The following is a 26,365-nucleotide window of genomic DNA, read 5'->3' as shown; positions in this document are numbered from 1 at the left end:
AGTTGGGCGATGACATAAATTGAATTCAATCAAGTAAAAAGAATGCACATTCGGGGTAACATCAATTTAATATTACGGTTTTGATTTTGAAAAATTTATCCTATTGAGTAACATTGTTTTGAATGAGTGCAACAAAGACAACAATATTAATTCATTGCGTCACGATAAAGGGAATTCCGGTTGTAACCATGTGATTTATTACTGCAAAACTTGAAAAATACCGCTAGTTTTGTAGTGCACTGAAGTAGGATGGCTACTGCTTGACATTATTGTGTGTAAGTAATTATCTATATATATATTATATATAATTTATATATATATATATATATATATATATATATATATATATATATATATATAAATTACCAGAATGCTTTTAATCGAAATCCCCCATGAGTCACATCGACACAATAAATATTAACCTACAAGGTAGGGATTGCGCATGGTTATACGAGTATCTTTATTTTTTTTTTGCAGGTTCCCCCCACCTTTCCCCATCCATTTGAAAAATCCTAACCCCCTCATCCCTTACCCTTTCCTCCTGGTGCTGCACCCCCTGCCACACACCTTTTTGGTGGTTCGCGAGGTATTAATGCAGATGATCTTACAAACAATTATCATGAATTGGTATTTTTTTGCGAGAAAATTATTCGAATTTAGCCACTGACGATTCTACACTCCAGGAATTCACTTCCTGAGAAATTTAAAACAGTACGAGAAAAATTAACTCTCATTAAGTTAAGAATGGATAATTTCGTTTTTTGAAGTCAATTAATTCATGGAAGTCTCATTAGAAGCGAATTGCTTTCCCTCCGTTTGACCATTTTCGACCATAACTGAATCATAAGGAAACATAACTCAATGAAAGTGATATTAATTACCCTCATATTTCGATGGACATCCAAACCAAATCAATATTTTTATTACTGCATACGAATTTTTTTCCTTTCCGTCTGCGCATATTGCGAAAACCTGTTTGACCTGATACTTCCCACAATTCATCGATACGAGGGGGGAATGTGTCATTGAGCGATTCACGTATTTTTGTCACGGTATATTACTACGGAGGCGGAACTTCCCTAAAGTGCACGTGAAGCAACGACTTGTAAATACGGAATTTCTTTTTTTCCAAATTAAAACAATTGATAGAATGTCAGCCATCCGTATTGCAACTGGCAGTGGAAAATCAATCAAATTGGATCAAGACTTTGGGCCAAATGCATTTCAACTCAATAGACCTCTCCTATTCCGAGGAAACGTGTGTGCGTCTGTACGTATGCTACGTTATTCTGATTCGTGGCACCTTTGCCTTTTTAACTTCCCTCGGGGCAAGAATCCGCTCGCGACGAAACAACGACGCTCGAGTCTCCTGTGGGATGGGCAAAGTTGAGAAGGAGGGAATACGATGCATTTTAGGGACTCTTCTGAGGCCTACCCCAAAATTTCATCACAGACCCATTCGCCCCTCACCAAAAAATTCAGAGAAAGTTGAGAAGGGAGATGGGTGATTGTGGACGCGTAATGAATGAACGCCGTCTAACCTTGGGACCCTCCGAGCCTCTTGGAGTCCTCGTATGACAAAGGAAAACACAAATGAATGAATAAAATGAAACAGAGAGACGGAGACTCACGTGAAAGTTAACGCTCCGCGGGAAATAGGCCGGGAAGGGACCGCCCGACGCATTCTCACGCATTTCTGTTTTCAACCGAAGACTGGGACACGAAAAGAAACGCAAATTAAATGAACACACGGACTGGATCATGCTTCCCACATCGATAAAGAAAAAATGGAAGAGCATGGGGTGGAATGAATAAAAAGTACACTTTTTGATCGAAGTTTAGGATAAAAAAATGTGATGGTAATATTTATATGTTTCAATTACTCTCGGAAAATTGCGGAAAATCCGCCGACATGGGCGCACAAATGTAGAAGGCGATGAAGAAAAGAAGAAAAATATTAAATTTTTATGACGTGGAAGCCCATTGGGCTTCACACTACGGGGCTGTCTTGTTTGTGCGGGGTGTGGAAACTAACGCTACACTCAGTCGCCGCGGACCGCCATCGTGAAAATAAAACTCACTACTCGATCAAAATGGTGGTACACATTATTATTTTCTGCCATTTTTGATAGAGTTAAAAAAAATAATAAACCGCCAGACTGCTGTTTACTAGTTACCGAGTTATGGGCAACTGGATATCCAAGAACATTATTCTTCAGTTAAATTCACGAGTATTTATCATCGTGGAATCCTAATGGAGTTATGACGGCCGCGACTGCCGAAATTTGCGCGAAAGATGATTACAAAACTGTTCCAGCGATAACTTTCCAGAGAATGGACGTCCCCAATTGTCAAATTCTGTACCCAAGAGCCTTAAAACGACGAACAGATGACAGAAATTTGACAACAGTTGACCGCGTTGTAACCTAGTGGGTCAAGAGATCAGCTCATTGGACTCCGGATGACACCTTTGGGCAACCCAACAGCAATTCAAGCGGTGCTGTTTTCGGGTCACCATACATTCTTGTGAAAACCGAATGATGGTAAAAGGAGAAAAACCGTTTTCCTACCCAAAATATGTGAATATCGCATTCTTCCGTACGTGGCTACGGGTGAGATTTATTGCCATATATCAACACCTAGTTCCATAATTATGACAACGACTGAACTGTGTAAGTAGAAGAAGTAGGAATGGGAGAGTCGTAGGAACTCGATGCGCGATCTCTAGACTTTCATCCCATTGTTCTCCCTCCGCTATATATGGGAACCCACGGAATTACCTGAGAGTCTTATCATCAGTAAACAGGACGAGATTATCCTGAGCTCCGCGATGTGAAAACTCAGGTGCAGTACACATCCGCGTTTACAATGCGATCGAGGAGTGTTGTTGGGTCGGCGTTATCCTTTGCTTCTATTGAACCTAACCTATCCTCCTAAATGCCTTCGCAATTTCTACTTGCCATTTGAAGCCGAGGGTACCATTCAACCTCAAAGCTTTCTTTGTTGTAGTATTATTTTAATTATTATTATTATGTGTATTGATAAACCGGTCGAGGTAGGTTTAAGATAGGCACACTAAGTAATCACCGTTCAGTGAAACACGGTTACTCTCTTCAATTCTGCATACTTTCTACCTTCCTTCATTCCGTTGAGCACGCCCATTCTTGTTCTCCCCTACCTAGCTTGCCTAACATTCTCCTCTATTTCACAGACGACAACGTCAATCAAAACGCCCTGTATGCATCAAATTTCTCCCAACAATCCTCTCAACCCTCCCCCACAACTACGGTTTTCGGACGGGAATTCCTTCCCGCCGTTCTCGGGAAATTTTTTCGCTTTCCCTTCCCCGAATCCCGAGAAAAGTTGGTCGGGAAATTGGGAAAATCGACTTCTTGAACCGAGCAACACCCACAATAGGAAATAAACGTACTTCTTATAAGGTATCTATTAAAATTTTTCCTATTTATCGCTATCTAAAGTTACAATGTTACACTTCACATGCGCGACAGCAGAATCAGATATCACATGACCAGCTAATTTTAGCCCTTGTAAATCGAGCACATTTGATCATTGAGAGCAGAAAACAGTTTGCATTTACGCAGAGAAATGTTTATTTTCACAACCCTGGATTTGACTACTTAGTCATCTTCAGGTGAACTACCTTAGATTTCCTTAGTTAGCTCACCTTAAGATGACTTTACTTCTTATTTTTTTATGATTTCTAATTTAATCTACTCAAGATTTGCGTGGACCTATTACATATAGGAGTGTCTAGAAACCTCTGAAAGAGCCAGGAACCCAGTCGCCCATCCTTCTCTACGGTTTTTCTGTTGATTAGCATTTACTGTTACAGGCATTATTAAAGATGATAAACGAAAGTTAAATTAAAAGGAAAATGTCGGGAAATCTTGATAATTCTCGGGAAATACGAAATCCCGTTCTCGATTCCCGAATGTTACAAAATGACGGGAATTTGGAAACCCTACCCACTCTAGGGCTCTAGCTTATGCTCTCCTAATTTAACGTTTAATTTAATCTTCCTCTTTTTTGAAAACCTGATGGTCTTTGATTCGTTTGAATTGATTCTCGTCCCATACCAATCACAATAGTTCCCTAATACACTAAGCAATGATTGTTAACCACTTGACTGACTGACTAACTATAGCTTAATCATTCGCAAATTTGATTTAATTGCCCATACGCTTTTATTTCCGTCTCCAGCTCATCCCAAGTCTCTCTCGCCTCTATCCTCCGCGTATACGTTGAAAAGCATCGCCCTTGAGGTCGTTCGATCACCACGTCGAGGCCGTAATCCACGAGAAAGGTATCCTAATCAGAGCAAATGTAATAACCATTCGTCATAGAAGTGGAGCATTTGTTTAAATCCACTTCTCTCCAAGCCCCATCATATCCCGAGGGCAACTGATGACTATGCGACTACAGCCTACGCCATTGCACTCTATACCTATCACACAATTATCTACGTAATAAACAACCCGTTCCCTCTCGCCTCCCACGCAGGAAGATACACCAATCGGACTAATCCCCAATGACGTCATATACCTTCTTGAGTGTGTCGTTACTTTTTTTGGCACTCTAATTTTGTATTTTATGTGCCGAAGACGTAAATTTTGAACGCTCTAATTCTCTGAAAAATTACTCTTTTTACGAAAAAAAATCATTATTTACGTCAATATAGGTACTGCATCCATGGATAAAATTAAAACTTACTACCTGTGTGCAAAACTCCATAACGATACGGTGACGCAACGCTGGAAGAGAGCTATGTTTGAGCCCATCATCAGCATGATCGCAAAAGGTAATTACTACGCAGCAAGAAAATGAAAAAAAAGAAATGTTCGTAGAAGAAGCTATAGATAGAGGCTGGTGAGAGGGTGGGAGGGAGGAAAAAAAAAGCGACGGAACTTGAGCGGTAACTTCCTTTGTGGAGAAATCGCCGCGGCGAGTGCAGAGCGGGCGTGAAGACTGGGGCGGAATAATCGGCGTGAAGTTGCGGGAGGGAGGAGGGATGGCGGTGAGGGGCGAAGGACGCAACGGGGGAGGAGGCTCGAGTGGAACGGGTGGTGGAGGTATGGGACGGAGGAATGGATGGGAGGGAAGGTGCCGGACTAGAGGGTGGTGTTGCCAGGGGAGGAGCAGCACAGGGGATCGGATCTTTTATTTATAAAACAATATTTGCCACCGAACGCACATCAAAATATTAAATTAATGTTCTGCGAGAAAAGCACTAATGTTCCTACTTTATCGGTTCGTATGTCGTCCATTCACAGAGCATATATACCTACTTCATGAATCAAAACTCTTGGGAGAAATCATTTTTTACAAGAATCGATTCATAGGATTATCGATGGACAACGATCGATAAAGCTCCTCATTTGGCGTAATGATTTCCATACATTGATTGAAATACCTATGGATATCGAAATACAGGGCTATATCGATTATCCGAATCCCGATTTTCCTAGTTACTGTATTATTCTCGGTACGAATTTACTCATTCCCGTACATACCAACACAGTGCATGGATACTTTTTTGTAGCTGAACCAGGCCGTTTCAAATTGAGAAAGGAACGTCAAAATTTGGAAGCGAGCGTCAAAAATAAAAAATTAAAGTCAATGATAGACAAATATTTTTTTGATGAAAGAAAAGAACAATTCATCGATGACGAAAGTATTACTTTCAAATTATTAAAAACAATAATATATGAATACAAAGGAATGGCCACATCTAATTTTTTGACAGAATTTTTATTCGAATATTTTTGTCCATTCCGTATCATCCCAGTTTTCGATTATCCGAGGTTATCTTAGTCCACTTTACCTGGGATAATCAAGCTTCCTTTGTTTACATGTGAGATTGTTTTTATTTTCAATCCTTAGAGCCAATAATGATAACAGTGGATAAACGTTATATAGTCTTAGCACATCCGTTCCTGCATTACTGCACTTAGAAACCTCAACGCATTGCTGCACTCTTCCTACGTCGGACTTCACCACAATTCTCTTCACAGTACCGTCTGTGGAGAGAAATGCCTAAGGACTGCCAATTATTCCCGTAGAAAGTGAGGAAGCAGAGACGAGGAGTAACGGAATTTACCAGATAAACGGAACAAAGCAAAGAATTGCGACGAAGGAAGCATCTCCTCGTGAGCGGATCTCGTACGGACGTCGTCAAAACATTTCTTTTCAAATCGTGGTTTGCACAAGGAAAGAGAAACATTTTTGAGTGCAATACACAACATATTCAGTTCCCATTTTTACGACAGACATTCCCATTTAATTTGAAATCCAGATTTGCGGCTTGACACATGTAGATGGGATTGATTCAATTTTGTAGGGAAGGTTTTTAGGAACAGGAACTGCCAGAAAAGGCCTTCAAAGAAGATATAATGAGAGAGATATTGAAGTGGCGTCATGCTGAAGGACGCCGTGCAAGGGAGGGTGTGAAAGGAAAAGGGAATTTTAGGGAGTTACATGAATAAATGTTAGCTTAGTCAAAGATGGTAATATGATGCAGAGAACGTTGCTCATGCTGTTACGCAAGTTTTGAAAAAGTCCTGAAGGCTGAGTACTTGTACTGGCCATACAATTACAAATAATTATACATATTCACAGTTGCAGACTCATTAAGGATGATTTTTCCCTTCTGAATGAATGACCAAGCAAAGTATTATTCTACCGGAATAATACTTATTCCATTGTTTATAAAGTTTCGACATTATAAATCATCTTCAGATGATGATATTCCAGCTGAAGGTGATATTTTTTTTTGATAGCAAGGTGTGAATTTAAATTTTAGTTCACTAGAAATTTGCCGTTGTAGACAATTGATTGTTTTTCAATACTTTAGTTCCACCATATCAGGAATACCCTAGTATTCGCAATCTTCTTACTTCTTAATTCTGTTCCCTATCCTAATTTTTGGCGTGGAAATAACTAAAAATGGCGTAGCTATAAATATGAAATTGTTATTTTGGCATGGAAGTAAAAACTATACAATCGCATCGTGGTACGTTACTTATTTTATGATTATGTGGATATTGTTCTTATGTATCCACGAATTAATGTTTACTTTTCCCTTGCAAAATATATTTTAGCAAATCTCATTACATAGAATCGCAATCAATCAGATTACATAGAAAATAATACACAATGAAAAGAAAATGCTGAAGTTTAGATGGTATAAATGAAAGTGATGACACCCATTCACCAATTTGCAACAAAAATGAAAGTATTTTATTTAAATAAATTGCCACAATCAGTGAAGTTCAAAACGAATATGATGAGATTCTCAAAAAGTAGAAATAATAAAGTAAAAGGGGTAAAGTAGAGCAAGCAGAACATATCAATTTTATAGGAAGTCATAGGCATTAAAAAAATTCTAGTAACTTGTGAGTTGAAGCGAGAGTTGAGTTAACTAAAGCAGCTACAATGAGGAAGTTGATTATAAGGTTATTCGGTTCAGAAACAGTAAAAGATAAATAAAAAACTTCTACATGGGGCACGTTGTGGTGTGGTTCCGAAAGTTGGTCGTTAAGAATGTGGAGTGTAAAATGAATTGATAGCCAGCCAAACAATACGCACTTGGCATTTTGGAAAAAGAAAAACCTACAGCGAAAAATTCGACGAGAAAAATGTGCGCGAAGAACTACTGCGTGGTAGTGGGATGTTGAAGACTGGAATGTTGGATATGCGAGGACGGGGCACATGAAGATAAGGTATGGATGGGGAGGGGAATAGAAAGTATATGAAGATGAAAATGCTTTTTTGTAGTGCAGGATGTCATGATATGCATTCAGTACAATGTAAAGCGGGACAGTACAGCAGTACCTGGCTCCCAAGGGAACCTGTGCAATAGATTTGCTGGTCCATCGGAACATCAATAACAATACCAACTGACATCACTGCGCCATTCAATAAAAAAAGACTGGCAACTTCAACGAGAAAAGATCACTCACTGTGGAACGAGCCCTAAGGGACGGAAAGGGTCGGGAAAATTATACCGAAAAAAACGAAACGCAACGCTGAAAGCGCTTGTCGCGGCTAATGCACTGGAGGCAGGATGCGGAGCGGTTAGGCTCGTGACACATGGCGAACGGGTGGAGGGTAATGGCAAGGAGATGATGGAGCCGAGGGGGAGGGGGTCGGACTTCTTTTGAGTCGGATACGCGCGTCTTTTGAGTGACTGAGCTAGAAAGGAAATCGCCTGCATTAGCCAGCGGGGGAGGGGGCGTGGGGGAAGGAAAGGCGAATTAGTTGCGTAGGCGCCGTCCTGCCATGCGAATGCATTCTGCTGAATGGACTGGGCCTGGCACGGGTCAACGGGAGTCGGGGAAAGGGATGGGGGAGGGGCGGGGGAGTCGCTGAGGACTCCGCTTAAGAGAAGCCGAAGACGAATTCATTACATCTTCTTGCATTCCACGCGATGTTCCTAAGACGACAGCGATGGTCATTTGGAAAATGAGCGTCGCTATAGAGGAAGGGATAAACCAAGGAAAGGAAGGGTAAAACTAGCTGGATGTACTAAGAAAAAGAAATATTAAGAGCACATTACGATGTATGGAATAATTATGGTTGTGACTGAGACGAAAGAAGCACGTGAGGAGAGGACGACACGAAAGAAATTTTCAAAAATTGAGTAGTAGTATTTAGGGAAGGCGACCTAAAGCTGAGGTCATTTGCGCCATTAGGGATGGACAGGAAAGGATGAAGGGTGGAGCTGGGCGGACCTGGCGTCGGCATTAGCCTACTCTTAACGAAAGGCGCCAATGGGTCCGAAGCTTAACATCCCATCCGACGGACGGCATACTCACTCAAAGTGCCCTCCACAAAGCACCTCAAGTAGGGATCGAGATACCGCTGCAAAATATTCAACACCGCCGGGATTTGAACCAGGCCCTCTGGGTGGGAAGCCAGTACGTTAGTAACCGCACAATCTCGATCCCCTAAACAAATTGAGGGCACTAAAATCGCTTGCAAATAGGCTTTTTTGACTTAGCCTGCCCCATAATGGAACGGTGAGTATGTAAGTAAATTACAAATAATTTTCCCATCGAAAGTATTCCGTTAATTCTAGAAGCATTTCGACACTTAGCGTCATCCATAGTATTGATAATTTCCTCTTGTTCCAAATGTTTACAAGCTGAGAAGACAATTTTCGGTTAACTTTTGAGGTAAGGGGACATTAAAAAAGATAAAAGGGCAGGAAGTAAATAGACTCTCCCCTCAAAAGGCTAACCATCATTCACTTCAATGTTTATACACGTCGGGAATTGGCGGTAATTGACGGTGTGGACTTAAATATGACACTAAGCGTCGAAGCGACTGGCTCATAAGAACATAACACGAGGATGATTTGAGTAAAAAATCCTGTAGTATACATAATGGTGGACGTTTACTTAACTCATCAATTAGAAAGCCAATCCTTTTACTTAAGTTAACTATCCCCCGACCCCTTTCCCCTTTCAAAGAATCTATGGCAAATGCCACAACATTGACTTCAGTGGAGGCCACACGCTATATGCGAAAACTTATTTGCATACACAAGGATTCGAACCAAGACCCATCGATTTTCGGCAGAGAGTTTTAGCTACGTAAACTATTGAGACGACATTGTGAATTGCTGTGCAGTTTTAAAGGAAGTAGATATCAATTCTGACAGAATTAAGAACAAGCAGGCAATGATTTTACTAGAAAAGGTTATCCTTCGAAAGCCATCAGACGTTTACAGTGGAATGGGTGCCTCGCAATTGGCTAAATCACTCAACAAGAAATCGAGGGCTCCTGGTTCGAATCCCGTTCTACGTAAATGATTTTTAATGGTTTTTTTAAATCAATGGCATACTGATGACTACAGTACTACAATCGACTCAACTAGCGTTGCTTTTCCTACCCTTTCTATTCATTGGTTAACAAAAAGACCAACTATCTCCCTTGTGAATGGGTTATTTATCCAATTAAAATATGATAACATGAGCATATTTTTGCCTTAAATTATGTGATGACGGCTCGTCGCGACCTCACCCAATTTCAGGCACAATTTACTGCCTTTTCCAAGTTAAGTTCTTACGTTACGCTCTTAAATTGAGAGAACCGGCGACCTTATAGTGTGTGTTACCCTCCGTTTGTGCGTCATGGTAGTGGAATGTGCGAGAGCAACGTAGGAAGGAAGCGTTTAGTCACTCAATTGGCGGATTTGGACACGACAAGCAAGTCACGTGAACCGGAAACGTTGACTGTCTTCGGCTGCGAGCGAGCAGCAAGCGATTGATGCCCGTTTGGAAATCCGGTGTCGGAGGAATTACTTTAAGCTCTACAGCCGGCATTTACGTTTATGTGCAAAAATTGGAAGTCACCCAATTGAGTTTGGCAGCGGGAGTAGGCTCCAATAGAAATGGATGAGGGAAGGAATTCAAAGGGTTAGGCTAAGGATTCGAGAACTTTTAAGAACTGGTTCCATTAGCATCAACCATCAACGCTTGCTCGCATATCACTTCTTGATTTGATGTCTTCTTTAATACTTATAATTATGTTTTAGCATCACCTAAAGCATAGAATTCTGGACCTAGGTAGTCGTTAGCGCGTATCGCTCGTGTTGGAACTGCATTTATTAAGTTTTTACGTAATTCTTTCATTTATTTTTTCAAAGTTTCATTCCTCATCAAATCGGCAAAATATGAATTAATAATTATTGCGTTTCGAAAATGAGCCCACGCTCAATCTCCATGTTTTGCTATAATTTTAAAATTATTTATTTAAATCTTCTGCTGACAACATAATTCCCAACCCACGTATATGAGCACTGAAGTGGAACTTTAGATTATACCATCGCAGTTTGTAAGGAAATATTCAACCCCCAAAACGCCGAAAAAGAAACAAAGCTCATGGCCGAATGGTATATACTGGACGATTCATGAAGTTCTAATCTTGTATGTTGCACGATATGACGGGATCACTGGCGGTTTCCACAGGAAAGAATGGGATTATCTTGCAGTAATTAAATAAAAAACTAATCTTGAAGGGATTCAATTGAAAAAATAAACAACATTAATTTTCATGTATTAATTTCGTGGAAATATGTGCCACAACATCACAGATAACGAAAGTTTGAAAAAAAGGAACAGACTTTCACGCCCCGGCCGCTAACTTTTTATTTTGCACGATTTCAGAAACATAAAGGGTCCGTAACACTGCTGAATAATATGAATTTCATCGGGCATGAGGGTGCGCAACGGCATCATAATGCTTTCAAGACCCTGGGTATCTACAACTTCCAAGCGTTAGGAATTCCGACTTTCAGGCAAAATCTCAGATTTTTATATGTTATGATGTGAATCATTACTGGGAGCCAATCATAGTTGCATATTAGCGCAGGATAATGGATGATTAGAATACGCAATGGATGTCCGTGCCTACTCTTCCTCTGACCTTGCTCCACACCTCTTACGAGATATACATACAATTGCGAATCGGCACATATGGAGGCACCACGTCTACTTTTGGTTGCCTGGGTGCGCTCTCTTCCGCCCATATCCTGACTCAGTTAACCCATCCGTCAGACGCACTCCCATCTCATTCCCACACTCCATCGCCTCCTTCCTGCCCATCCTGAAACCCTGGTGGGAAGGGATGCGGATGAACTTGGGGTGAGTGGATCATTCTGGCAACTCAAAAGAGCGAAAAATAAAGATGTCGTCACCATCTACTCGTATGATGACCTTTTTAAACTTCATAAATGAATCGAAATGAAAAATGGTATGGACTCACGCCTCACTCGAGGGTTATTTCGATGGGTTTAGACAGAAATAAAAAAAGAAGCTGAAGCTGGAATATCTCAAAAAAACTAATTTTATTCCAATGTATACCTCGTTCGCCCACTACTTAAAAAATTCAAAATAACGTTCATTTTAAGTTTACAAGAATAAACTTCTACCTGGTAATGTTATTGGTATTATCAAACCATTATTGTCGTTATAGTATTTCAACCCCTTGAAAATCACAATTATTGAAAATTTTATTTATTCACAGCGGAAAATATCATGTGAAGTACATTGAAAATTACATTTTTTACATCCGCTGGAAAACTCATTAAAACTCAGAAATATTCCCTTATTTTATCTCATATTTCGCGGTCACACCTATTTCCCGAGCTTTCCTCGAATATCCTAGTTATACCCGTCGCTGGCCACCATGAGCCAGCATCGATCTTGTAGGTGAGAATATAAGAACCAAATCTGTACGTGAATACTACCTTTTAAGCAAGGAAAAGGTTGCTTCTAACAATAAGATATGATAGCTTAGGTCCTACTGATTCAAAGTACCCCCAAGGAGAGTAGAGCGGCTGCATATTATGTGTGTTATCCTTTAAATCTGTATGATGACTCTCATATACAGATACATAGACCTCAAGGAAGGACATTGAATTTTAATTATTAAAATTAGTACTTTTTAAATGTACTAAACATAATATTTCTATGCTCTCATTATCAAGACAAGAAGAATGATTTTAATGGGTAATTTTATTTTATACTACGCCGTTATGGGAGGTCCTTATAGCACTACTGAGGATCCCTCCATGCCCTATCCAATTCTCCCTCCGCCACCCGTCACCCATTCTCATTCAAAATTCATCCTTCACCTCCCCCTGCCGCACCCGCTGTCTCACTGCGTTTTGTTCCCAAACTTAGGCTCATGCTGTGTTCAGAGACTTACTTTGAAGCAAATTCTCTCCGTAGTCTTGTCTCCGTGGCCTTTCTTTGGCCGAGACAAATACGAATCCTGGCTAATCCCCTTTCTTAAGTTTTGAATTTCATCCAACCCCACTGAATGAATTATGTGCAAGAAACCTGGACGTAAATGAAACCGAAATCATGGTCATGTTTAGCCTGAAAAGACATGGTATATAAAAAACACACACACATATATATATATATATATATATTGTATATAAATATGAATATGATTGTGTGATGTGTGAGTGAATTGTCAAAACCAGTGGTATGTATCGTAATTAAAAATTAGGGAAAATTACTCAGAATCATTGAATTATTTCTATGATATGAAAGCATTCCACGGAGTTAAGCATGTTTTCATTAATTATAGGTCAGCCGTAGCGCTGAGACCAAAGGATGTTTCGATATGTGAGGGTAGAGCTCACCGCGTATTTAGTTTTACGATGTGGCGTATGAAATCAAGGAAGGTAGCCTCTTCCCTGGGTCTCGCCTACGGTTTCCTATTGCCACACGTAGTATCACACAGCTCGGGTGGAGCTGTATTTTTCCAGAGGCATCACCCAGATTAGAACCCGGGCCCTCCGTCCACTTGCCGAACACACCACTCACCCACTAGGCTTCCACACGTCACCTCATTGAAAGTGGAACCCTGAAAGGGTACTCAAATTTTGGATTATGCCGTGGACTTCTCTCTCCGTACGAACTTCTCTTCCGCCACTATTTGCCAAACTTGCGGTAGGAGAGAAAAAATTTGCCCATTTCTCCCTCAAACCCACCCACAACCCTTAAATAACCCCTTCGACGGCAACTGGAGGCCTTTGTGCGATATTTTTCCCTGCGGCTAGTCTTGCAGCGAGTGGGCAGCCTTGCTCCATCTCCGTCGAAGAGAAGCAAAAAAAAAGCACAGGGGTCCCCCTTGTGAGCCCATTCGACCGTCGGAATATGCACACACAGAGGGATGGAGTGTGCGGAGGGGATGGGGAATGGGTGGGCCTTAGGGAGAGACAGCTGGGAAGGACCTTGGTCCTTATTCCGCTTTCGCAAGGCGAGGAGGTGAAGTAGACAGCGAGGGCAGTCGGGTCGGGCGCGATGAAGCGGGGGGAAGACCGAACGGGGAAGGAACGGCTGATGCGAGGGGGAGAAGGGAAAAGACTGGGGTAGAGCGATGTGAGGAACCGGGAGGGGGTTCTCAGTTTGCCTCGAGGGGACTTGAGAATTGCCGCCGAGTGGCCGGTGGGGGATGGCCAGTGGTGATACGAGTGAGGATATTCTTTGTAGTTTAGGGTATACAGCCATATACAGTTGAGCAACACATAGTTTTTGTCATAAAGGTACCTGTATATACAGTCCATTCACGTTGGTTATATTTGGGCTTGATATCGATGGGGAATGTAAAAAGAAGGGGATGGGACCCCGGATGAACAAGGAAGTGGAAATCTGAAAATGTGTAGATAAATTCGCATAATTTTACCAATATGTATAGAAATATCGGTAAGTATCGAGATTGTGGTCTCGAAGAATTCGATCGCGTTTCATTTGGACGGTGACATCAGGAAATAAGTACGAGCCTTTTCATTAGACCTTAAATCTTCTCCTTATTAAAATTTGCTGATTCCTGACTTCAGTTACTTGGATTGGTTCTTGTAATTAACATAAGTAAAACAATTTCAATAAGGTGGAAAAAGAAGCCTTTGCTGGGGGTAAAACGTTTATTATACGCCTCCGGATAATTGGAATTTCGCTGCTCCTGCTGTTGCCTTCGAAACTCTAAGTACAAGAAAATATAGGCATAAATAACAGCGGTGGCCAATTTATCGTCCATGATTCGGTAACAACCCTCACATAGCACGATTTAGTATGAGCACAAGGGGCTATTTACCAACAAAAACACTTCCAGTTCTTCCCCATGTGTCAAAGACTTAATAACGCGTAGATGTATTGAAATATGAATGGCTTAATTCAGAGTAGATTCATTAGATTTATGGGTAATTTTTAACTGCTCTAAATGAATTATACTTGCAAGAGTTAATAAACTGGCCAGAGTGAAAATGCTTTGCCTCTAGAAATGAAATTAGCCCAATTATTTGGAATTTGCTAATAAAATTTACACGCGACTTCAATTCTGATTGGAAATGGTACTCGTACATCAAAATTAAAATTTATTCTATCATAAATGAGGATAATTTTGAAGCGTAGCAATAAAAATTTGTTAAGTTGATATTTTAGCGTAATTTTTAGGAATAATTCCCAATTCTCTTTGAGGAAAGAGGATGAGCATGAATTTGAAAAGTTTGAGGCAAAGGCTTGGGACAAGAGAAAATAAAGTAGGTTTGCAGAGAAAGACTAACCTCAAATTTTTGACGATTTGAGACGAAAGGAAGTTTCCAGATAAAGTCTGAATAAGGTAGAAAGGGTAGTTGGAGAAAATATTGAGAAATATTAAAAAAGAAGGGGTAAGGTAAGTAGAGAGAAATTAATACAAAAGGCTTTTTAAACGGTATGAAAGTTAGTAGAATTCACGAAGAAAAGAAAAAGAAAATTGTAGAAGGAAAATCAAGTGAATTTCTCGTGACGCAAAGATAAAATAGTCATCAGAGACCGTCCAAAACGTGCCTTCAAATAGGTAAAACACCTTGAATGACTCATATAAAAATAATTTCATGTAAGATAGACTCTAAAATATATAGATAAATTAAATTCTCTATATTCAAATAGAGGCCTGCTTCCTTCAACTCCTTGAAACGTAAGGGCATCTCGTGGCTGAAGGATTTAATGACTGGCCGGAAATGTATGCCGAGAGAAACTCTTTTTTAAATTTCAGTAGTCCGTCTATCGGATCGATCGTTACATGGTTTCCTCGGAATGCATCGCTAATAACGACGATAGGATTCTATCCAACTCCAAAACTCCTCTACCATATTTTTCGTGGCGAATTAAGAGAGCTACAATGGCCATTGCCTTACTGGCAGATGGTAGATGAGCAATGGGGAAAGCTTCGTTTGAATGTTTACTAAATGCAAACAAACCTAATTCGGAGTATGGTAGGGGGTTATAGACAACCAGCCATTAATGGACAGGAATTTATGAAAATAAGATATTTTTCTTTTTGCGAGCAGTGTTGTATAGTTGTGCCTTTTTCATTTTTTTGCGATGCCCGAGGTTTTTGCTTGGAAAACAACCTGCGTGTATGAAGGATCCATGATCCTTCCGGGAATTACCGTAGCGGTGTGTTGATGGACAACTGTTTCGCTCCCAGTCCTGGAGTCGTCGCAGTACACTTTATGCTCTCTCATAACAACTTCTTAGCGCAGTATTCTTTTTGCGCGCTGTTTACTAGAGACATTAATAATATCTGCACTAACAGTTAAGTTTTAATGGTGCAGAAAATTTCACTAAGATTGAAAAACTTCCACGGAGGCTTTTATCTCTCTTTTAAACGTAAGCTTGAGCCCAAATAGATTTCAAGAACCGTTTTAATCGATGATGTAGTCTAAAGTCATAATTGTTATTATCAACTGAAGAACATTGACTTTCAAATAGCGAACATCATATATTTTACTGAGTAGTGATGTTAATCACATGTTGATATAAATATGGAGTTATGGTTAATATTAAATTTTTTGTCGGTGTTATTAATTAAACAAACGCCACATTGTTCATCCAAAAAACCCACTCGAAGGGTCCACGATGCCAGGACGAATACATTTTACACTACTGTCACAAAACTTAACTACCATCATTACTCCCCGCGTCGACCTCTCGTGATGTCATTAAGGGCGAAAGCTTTCTTGTGTACCAGTTTTGTAATGATAATAGATACGGGAATTAAGAGTTTGAGCCCGCGGGGTGCCAGCGGCAACTCCTCTGGACAGTCTCTGAGCGGGGCACAGCAGAGGCGCCGCTGGGCGTCCAGAACTACTCACCTTTTTCTTAGTCTTCCCGCGTAGTAACTCCTTCACCTGGTAAACGCGGCACCCGAACGAGGGTAGCCGTCGGCAGGTCTGCACGTAGAGCCTCTTCAGCTGGAGCTCAGACTCGTAAACGGATGTATGGAAGAGTTTTCGTTTTTGTTCCTGCGGAAGAGAAAATAGGACGGAAAGATACATTAGCTATCCGATAAGTGAGATATTGATAACGCGAGTTGTCCCGTGTCCCGTAAGAGGCGAGCTTGGACCGCACGGGTCCAGAATTCAGAAGCAGTTTGAATGGAGAAGCTCTTCAGGCTCAACTTGAGTTATGATTACTGCTTATGGATCTCTGATCGTCTTCTGTTTGCACTACGGAGTTGTTTATAGTGCATGCCGTAACTATTACTACGTTCAAAGACTCAGTTAAACAAGGCAAAATGACAAAAAATATTCTGAAAGTTACTTAGTTTTATAGCTCCCATGTAAATTGTGAAAATTGGAATTCCACAAAACTCCTCTTGAGTTCCAAGTATATTGACAATCAAGGTGACATATTAGTAAACTGTTTACATAGGACTAATTATTATAAACATTGGTGAATGAAATTCACACTAAATATCGCTATTTTATTTTGAATTAATTCATAACTTTTAATAATAGTGTTGCTCACCGACATCGGTTGAATATGGTCCACATACATTTTAATTTCACCTAGATAGAGAGCAATCTTTAATAAGTTCCTCGCGTTAAACCTTCTGAGAAATAGATGCTCTGGTCATAAAAACGATTAACATACCAGATATCTTGTACATTTCTGTCTACTGAGCGAAAGTTAACTAATAGCACTCTCAGCGGCTGCGTAAAAATGACTCTTTTTGATTATCCTAAGAACTAGTTTTTAAAATTTTATAGTACTCAACATTACGGGAGAAGGTTGCAATTTACACTCTTAAGAAGTTAATACAAGAGAAATAATTACGATTCTAAAGCGAAAAACTAAACTTGATCCTATTTCGGTGTTGTGTTTTGCATTAATCCAATTTATCTTCAATATACTACTTATTCTATCACCCAATTATAATTACAGCAACGAATCTATGCAGCTATAAAAATCGAATGGCTATGTGGGTTCATATCGGGAAAATATATCGAGAATACCTACCGGAAGTAAGGAAGATGAGATCAGATATAAAATGTCTTATGAAAATTGATTAGATGAAAAATGAGATCACTGAAAAGCTGAGGCCACGTTTGTTGGCATAATTGGTTATTTGAGGCATTCCTTCATGGAATCGATGCATTTTATAATTAAAAAACTTTGTGATTCCACAGAAATTTATTTAGACTCGACCCGGGTTTCAACGTTCAACGTCATCGTCAGATACTGACTCTTATAGATATCCATCTGCATGTATGTTACCTTCAGGTAGGAATAGATGTGCATTTTGAGGGGCAGGGGATAGTGAAGGCTTGGTTAGGAGGTGGTCAGTGAGGGATTGCGAAATCGAGGGAAAGGTAGAAAGCAGCAGGAGCACCCCATAGGGAAGGCTCTTGTCATATGGTGGGGTGGGTAGAGATTTGCTGTATATTGACAATAAAACCATACCCTACATACTTCGGAGATCGAAGGAAGAGAGTGGGGCAAGAGGAGGTGTTTGTCTCATCCGAATCGTAGTTTTTGGGGGTGGGAGGTATGAAAAAATTGGCTGACAATATTTTCTTTGGATATTGCATAGTTTACAATTCAAACTGTTCTAAAACGTCTATTCTCTGTGCTTTGCTCACTACTTGTAAAGTTTCAAATATAAAGTCAATTTCGTGGCTATTTTCTTACTAATGTTTCTCAAAATGCGATGTAAACTTCCCGTTGCTCACACTGGTTTGGTGATCCTTCAATCGATCTTGAAATTTTAGGCCTATTTGACCCGCACACACTGCGTCAAACTCACGCCGTAACTGGTAAAAACGCCACTTTTTTCCTCTTTTGGAAATTTGACTTTTATATAGTAAAGTAGAGATTCCTGAGGTCATTAATGGGCCCTGAGTTAAACGAAGGCGAAGTGAAACTACGCGCCGTTACTCTTCATGCACGGGCTGAAATGTGATTTCGCCAGAGGTTGCCTTCGGAAGTGTACAGCCGATATTTTTCTGAGCCGGTCCCCTTTCATGGGGGTCGGGAAAAACAATTCTGGGTACGGAGGGGAGGTGACAGAGAGGAGGCAAAACTCTATTCTTGCGAAACCATTTAGGTGATAGCACCAGGGTACGAGCGAGAGGCGGAGGTTAATAAAGGGGCCGGTTGCTGCACTTGGAGGTCTGGCACGTGACCCGCAATTCAAGCATTAAAATTCAATTTTCTCTCGCTCAGATAATCGAAAGTTCCACCTGCTTGAATTTGAACTGCTCACCAAGCATTAAAAGGAAATGAAATTTTATGGACGTTTTCCTTGACGTCGTCTGCGTTGGCACGGATAGACATCCTTCCAAAGAGGGATTCCCCACTTCATCGAATTAATGTTGCAGTTAAAAGTGCTTTGATTTCGATTATTTTACAGATAAAGAGAGTTCAACGTGATCGCACTTTCATAAAACATGATAGTTAAATTATGTTTATAACCATCTTAAATTATGTATAATAATACAAATGACTTGAAAATTCCGGAGCAGAAGGAATTTGTGTACAAAATATTCTCTTTTAAAACACTCTCCTCAACTTGGATGAAAAGCCCAGTCTAGGTCGTCAGATAGTATTCGGAAGGACAGCACAAATCACGACTCGGTACTACTACTATTGTAAAATTTCGTGACATAAGTATTTACGGTATACACTAATCAAAATTATGTCGTTCATAAACTTAGGTTTCTCCCACAGAAGGATAGGAATGGATGGGTTCAAAAGTATAACGGGAAATTTCAAAGTGCATAAATCATTCACCTTAATATTCAAACAAAATTTTATTTCAATACCCATAGCGGATGACTACGTTCAATTCACTTTCAAGACATATCCCACGGTTCTTTGTATTTTTGTCAAAGAAATTCCAGCACATATATCAGTGTCATATTCCTTCACATTTTTAGTAGGCAAAATTTAATTTTCTTTATTCTCGTAGATGCCATATCATATTGAACAAAACGAATTTGATTTGCAATAGCATGTAAAATATTTAATGCTTAAAATGTCTTCTTCCGTTGATATCACCATATGGAATCATTTCTTTCAGCTTTACCATTTAATGTTAATAATAGTGTTATCATTAAAAGATTATATTTTTTTAATTTGACAGTGACAGCTTCATCTTTAATGCTATTGAAATTTTTACTCTATCAGTTTAAGTAGTAGGTTTACAGAATCTATCGGAATCATAAAAAAATCTTATATCGACAGAAACTTCGCATAAAATGTCTACCTAAATGCTTCATTTTACTTAACTGTCTGGTATTTTGAAATAACAATTATTTCCAAGAGTTGAAGTACTTAAAAAATTTGACGCTGGTAAGCGATCCAAAATAATGTTTTGAAAAGATATTTTTTTGCGTGATGTTTACATATTGAGTATGTTTGGCGTCGGGCGTACTAGGTGGAGAGTTGACAGGAAATGACATGAAAATTGAACCTTCCGACTCCGCTTAATTTAACTTTCAATCAGGTGACATTGCAGAACATCTGTGTGATTTCAAATCTAGTTTTCTTAATGCCTACGTGATATATTTAGAGGGGACAAAACCCAGGTTTGGAAATTCCATTATGCCATCTTCGGTCGAAACTGATTCGCCGACGGCAACTGAACAATAATGCGTCTACCTCCATCGCCATTGTCCAAAATTATATTTCGGCATGTTTAATTGTGGTATATTTACTCTAAATCGAGCTTTTCACTTATTCTCATTATTTGACAGCATTGATCAATCGCAACACTGTGTCCCACAAACATGTGGTTCTCTCTCGTTGATGGCATGCATGCATTGCGAAACTTTTTTTGCCCTCTAATCCGGCTGGCAATTTTCGGGAATGCCCTTTGCGAACGAAATTCAATTAAATACCAGATGGAGGAATAAGGGGGAGTGGAAGGGAGCACAAAGAGGCCCGCAGAGAAAAGACAAAAGGGTCAATCAATGAAAGCCGGGTACAGGTGATCGACTTGCAAGAAAAGGAGCTGCAAAGTATATATTTGAATAATTTTTTATGCATGGACAGCTATAATAAACACATTCAACTACATTCATGATCCATAAACCTATTAATTAAATTGCGCATTTGGACGGAATGATAGTGGCACCGATTTTGGAACAAGTCTGAAAAACTGAAGGTCCTTGGTTCGATTCCAGGTTTAGTAAATCTTTTATCGTTCGCAATGATTCCACCTTACCCCAAAGTCTAGTTCGTGCTCGTCCTCTCATTTAAAGTAGCCCTCCTATCAAATTTGGTTTAAACGGTTCCCAACAACAAATACGCATGAAGTGTTGCGTTAAATTTCTATTTATTCACCACATTATATCCTGATACAGTCCTTCATACTTTCTATCTGTCTTCTTGCCATCCAAAATCCTATTCTATCCCTTCTTGTTCCCCGCTTAACCTACATTTTCTATCCTATCATAACCTTAAACATTCCATACTTTCCAGCATCTCGTCCAAGTGATGAAAACCATGGTCGTGTTAAATAATAATTTTTTTGTTTGGAATAGCAAAATCTTTTTTCTCTAACCTCATCCTCCTGACTTCTCCATACCAATCTTCCGGCATTCCAAGATGTCATTTTCCTCCTTAGAGCAACTTGTACCGACGATATGATACCGACGCAGGTCTTGGATACGTACGGCGGTACGCTCCAACTTCATGTATTTACAAATTTAACTTTACATTTTCAATTCCTATCTCCTCAAAACTTCGTCCTCAGCTCCCCCCACCCTCAATCTCTCTCCCAAGTAATCCCTTCACTATTCTCCATATCCACATCTCGAAAGTCCCTCAAATACGAATATCATCTTTTTGACGCACGAACACGAGGGCAGGTTCGTCCTTGTGATGCGGTACTGATTCTTTTTCTTTCATTTCTATGGAAGCCCCTGCAGAGTGCGCTTTTGCCGTCGGCGGGCGTATTTTCGCGTGCGACTGATTCCGTGGGACCCACGTAGTCAAAGGATCGATGGGCAGGGAAGGAGTAGGTCGAGTGAGACAAATTGTGGCGAATTCATCGCTTCGATGAAAAAATTTCGTCCGCGCCAAGAAGACGCGGGAGAGGGGGGAGGGTTGAAGTCCAGCGGTGCGGTCGGAGTGAGCGACCACCCTTGCTGACCCTTTTACCGAGCCGCCGTTGATCGATGGACCGTGCGTTTTTATTTTTATTTTCATCTCTCCCCCCCTTCCGCCCGTTCGCAGCTCGCAGACCTCTCTCCCCGCGGCGCCATCGGCCCTCGCTCTCCTCACTATCTCCCTCCTCCCAAAGAGCTTGTGTTCAAGACGACCGGACTGCTGACCAACGGGTTGTGACGCCGCTCGCATTAGCTCACGAAGAATGGGAAAGCCGGGAAGTGGGAGAGGGGATGAGAGAGAGAGAGAGAGAGAGAAGGGGGGAGGGAGTCAGGGATACGACGAGAGGCTGCTCTCTTTATTTTTTTTATCCGTGCGCGGCGCACCCTCCGGACTTAATGCGGGCGAGGGTGGGGAAACGGGGAAAAAAATATAAATCCTCACTAGGGGAGAAGAGCTAAAACGAGAATCCATCGTGAGGAGGGTGGAGGATGGGGGAAAAATATTATGAGGGGTCTTTCTTCTCCGTTTGATCCCCAGGGCGGTGTGGGTGGGGGTGAGGGGGGTCTGGGCGCGGGGTATTGGGGAGGAGTGAGACCTCCTGTCGCTGTCCCCTTGAATACTTCAAAGGCCCCGAGCTAAATGATGCGTGAGAACCTGGGAGATGGAGTGCGGTGCGGGATGGACAAAGAGGAAGAGAGAGAGAGAGAACCCTTTTACACAAAAGTGACCAAATTTCCCCTTGTTCACGAAGCCGTCTCAATTCTTCAACGCACACACACGCACACGGCGGGCGTTCGATCGCTTTCATATTCTGCGCGCTAAAACACGTGAGAAAAAAATTAAACGATCATCATCGACTTCGTCGTCTCTTTTTTTTTCATTCGTCCGAAAAAATTAAATCCTCCCGGCGCATGCCGATGGAGGCGCTCCAGTGCTTCATTAACCTGCGGACTCGTGCCCATCCTGGCGAAAAACGTGTTAAAAACTAGAGAGGGGTTGGGGTTTTAGGAAGGAAGGGGGTGACAGGACTCGGGAAAGCAACACCGACCTCCACCGCTTCTAAAACCTTCTCATCTCACACACTAGCTATTCGGGTTGTCGCTAGGACACAACATATTTCTTTCTTCCGTCGAATTCACGTACACTTGAAAACCAATGACGATTGTATCGCTGATATATCTAGACTCTTTGAGTATATGAAACATATGCAACCGATACCACTGTAATCAAAACTAGGAAAGTTGGTTTTGATAGGCGAGGGAAAACCAATTCCCTCACCTAACCCTTAATGTGTGCGTGTCATTCGCACAAAGTAAGGGAAGGGTAGAATACGGTTACTATCCTTTAGCGACACCCCTTTCGTTCATCCCACAAAAATACGGGACCGGAGAATCATACCACATGGACGGACTGTGCTAAGAGATCGATCAAAATTTGATACTGAGGTCCTCTAGGAAGCAGCCGAATTTCCTGCGTAATACACTACAAGATGCCTCTTTCTCAAAGCTACAAATCGGTTTACAAGTCCCTGTAATTTTCTCGTACGAAAACTGCTGTTAACAGTAAATTTTTCAGCACCTGTTACTTGCCAACATTAAACAATAAGTAAATTTTATAAAGTTTTATACTATATGTGAGACTGTATTCAGAGAATTTCTCAATCGACTTTTAAATTTGAAATTTCGGCCTTAAGCTACCCATGTACGCGCTTCTCCTTCTATTGTGCTGATATGCATAAAAATATATGCGCGTAGAAGCATACAATATCGTAAAAATATTACATTTTTTGACAATATTACTTAGGAACATTCATATTTTTCATACGAGTGTATATGCCTTATATACAGCGACACATAATAATAGAACCCACTATACATTTTATCTCGGTTACCCAAGCCAGCTCCATCGGTGTGGATGGGTGACTATATATAAAAATAAATAAATAAGTTCGTACGTATGTATACCACACACATATACACATACGAGTGGTTCATTTACGTCACGAAAACGGTAGCTGGAAAAATAAGGATAGGACTCCCTCCGTTCTCCTTTGCGACCTATATGGTTCCTCTTTTTAGTTCAATATTTTTCCTTTGAGGGCCGAACGCCCGCGCTCGAAATGTTCGTGCGGGCTTGCTTCCAGCTGAAAAACCGGCCTCAATCATCGAATCTCGGGGAAAATAAAAGTGCGGGTAGGCTGATCGATTGGAGTTTAGGGGGGAGAGGGGGGCGTGCCTTCTCCCCGCACAGTCAACAGGTGGCCCGCCGGACGAGAGCTCCGCGATCCGAATACTCCCCCCCCCTCTCCTGACCACCGAAACGTGCCCGCTCTCCCCTTTCCCCTCCTCCCACCCCATTCGCTTCGTCCGTGGGGCGAAGCGAGTGCGAAAGGGAGGGAGAGGGTAAAGTCGAGGGGTGGTGCACTATGGGACGGGATGGGGTTTGCTCAGCGAAGCAGAAGGCGGTAGCCCCGGGTGTCCAAGAGATTTCGCGGGGTGTGGAGAGAGAGAGAGAAGGGTGGTCAGTGATGGACGTGTTTGCGGGAGTTGTGAAGGATTTCGGAGCTCAGCGGGAAGGGGAGGAGGTTGGGTGTGGGGCTGAGAGAGTAAGAGAGAGAGAGGTGACAAGGGCGTTGTGGAGGAAGAGGGGACGAAGTGGGGGTTGCCGTGGGGACGGAACAATATTATTAACACGAGAGTTTAGCGCGCTTGTGAACGTACATGTTTGCAAGTCAAAAGGATCCCCCAGGGTGGGGGGGGGAGAGGGGGAGCGAATGGTGAGTTGAGAGCGGTGGTGTGTGTTACATTCGGAGGGTGGCGGCTTCCCCGAGGGGGAGGAGATAGGGAGGGTGAGAGAAAACAAAGGAAGGGTTAATTCCTAAAAAAAAAACTTCCCGCCCCCCCCCTCACTCTGACTCTCTTTCTCGTTTAAATCCCTTTTTGCGTCGAAACCGGAGTCAACCTTGCGGTGAAAATGAGGTGCGGGCAGGCGTGAAAGGTCACAGTTCTCTCTTTCCCTGAAAAAGGATCGGCAACGCGAAAAAAAAATAAATAATGGAGACCCTTTTGCGGGCACGGGGTGGAAGCAACGTGGTTGCTCGAACGCACAGCTTCACTCTATAGCGCATCCGTGGCTGTGCTTCCCTTCAGATTTGTTTTTTTTTAATACCTCCGAGGGTGTTTCTCAAGGAAGAAATTCTTCTCATCTTATTGCTAAACTTCCTTCCGAATAAAAAAAAACACGATTTTGAAAAGCGCAATGCACGTTAATTAAGCAAAAAAATGTGTTATGGTTAACGTTAATGATTAAATTGTTTTGCTCGCTACAAACGAGTCCTCGATTCCACCGAGCCCAGAACAAAAATAAATAAGCAATAATATTTGTATAACTAATAAAACTATGCTATAGTTAAATTAAGGTGAAGAAATTTGAATTTTTTGCATACATATCATTAAAATTGAAAGAATTGCGCGCTCAGATATGCCTGCAACCCTCTGAAGAAAGTTTTGTGAAATGAACCGACTCAAAAATTTCCGGAAGGACACTAATTTTCAATTTCATGCATTCAAATACGAATTCATTTGATCAATACCCATAAATGTCAGTAGAAATATATAACGGGTAATTTTAACAATTCTCAATTTTAACAAAACAACTCTCCCCTTTAAGTTGGGTTAAATTACTTATGTTCAGCAGCAGGGTGAATGTTGCTATGTAAACAAAATTGAGACACTAAAAGCTACATATACGTAGATTTAGTAAAACACGAAAGCATGCTATCAATATTTAAAAATTTAAAAACCGAATGCATATTAGATCGGTTTTAGAATCGTCATAGTAGCAGTTGTAAGTGCTACAATGAGGATAATACTACCAATATCCACTAATAGGGTGAATTATTCGTCAGTTTTTCAAGTCGCAAACTTCCTCTCGGATTTTGTTTGCTGAAAATATTCACAAGAAAAGGTAACTTATTGAAACAGTGTTGCTTGAGAGGATTTATGGTTAACGGAAAAGTTGCTTCTTCCAATGGTTTACCTTTTACTCTGCCGATTGATTAAAAAAAACTGGTAAGAAAATGGGTTTAGGGCTGCAGACATTGCCATTCTAACCCCTGCATTATTATTTATTTACGTAAATCAACAATAAAAATAATGAAAAAACAGCTGACACACATTTTTGTGTACTGTTATTAAATGAATCGAACGAAATAAATGCCGCACAAATCAATAATGATAGGAAATTAAGTAACCTGAGCATTGAACAATTGATTTTACAAAATGTATGAATTGTATGCTCATCGGAATACTTGCTATGAGTATGAATGAAAGAAAAAGATGAATTACAATCCTCCAAGGAATTGAAAAAAAAATAAAATGAATCACAGTAATACGGAAATAAAAATATGACGTACAATAAGGTACAAAACATTTTGAAATTACTGTTTC

At 40.8% G+C, this 26,365-nt stretch overlaps 1 protein-coding gene across 1 annotated transcript in view; it reads right to left on the bottom strand.

The window, feature by feature from the left end:
- LOC139693689 (uncharacterized) overlaps positions 1–26,365 on the bottom strand; it is a 63,682-nt gene that overhangs the window by 9,983 nt on the left and 27,334 nt on the right. The window contains exon 3 of the mRNA XM_071591932.1: positions 16,676–16,825. Coding sequence (XP_071448033.1) covers positions 16,676–16,825 — 150 coding nt within the window. The remainder of the gene's footprint in view (positions 1–16,675; positions 16,826–26,365) is intronic.

This window comes from Hetaerina americana, unplaced genomic scaffold (genome assembly GCF_022747635.1).
Source record: "Hetaerina americana unplaced genomic scaffold, ioHetAmer1.1.p SCAF_5, whole genome shotgun sequence".
Taxonomy (NCBI): Eukaryota; Metazoa; Arthropoda; class Insecta; order Odonata; family Calopterygidae; genus Hetaerina; species Hetaerina americana.
The sequence above is the reverse complement of the archived record's forward strand: the minus strand, read 5'-3'. Positions and strand labels throughout refer to the sequence as shown.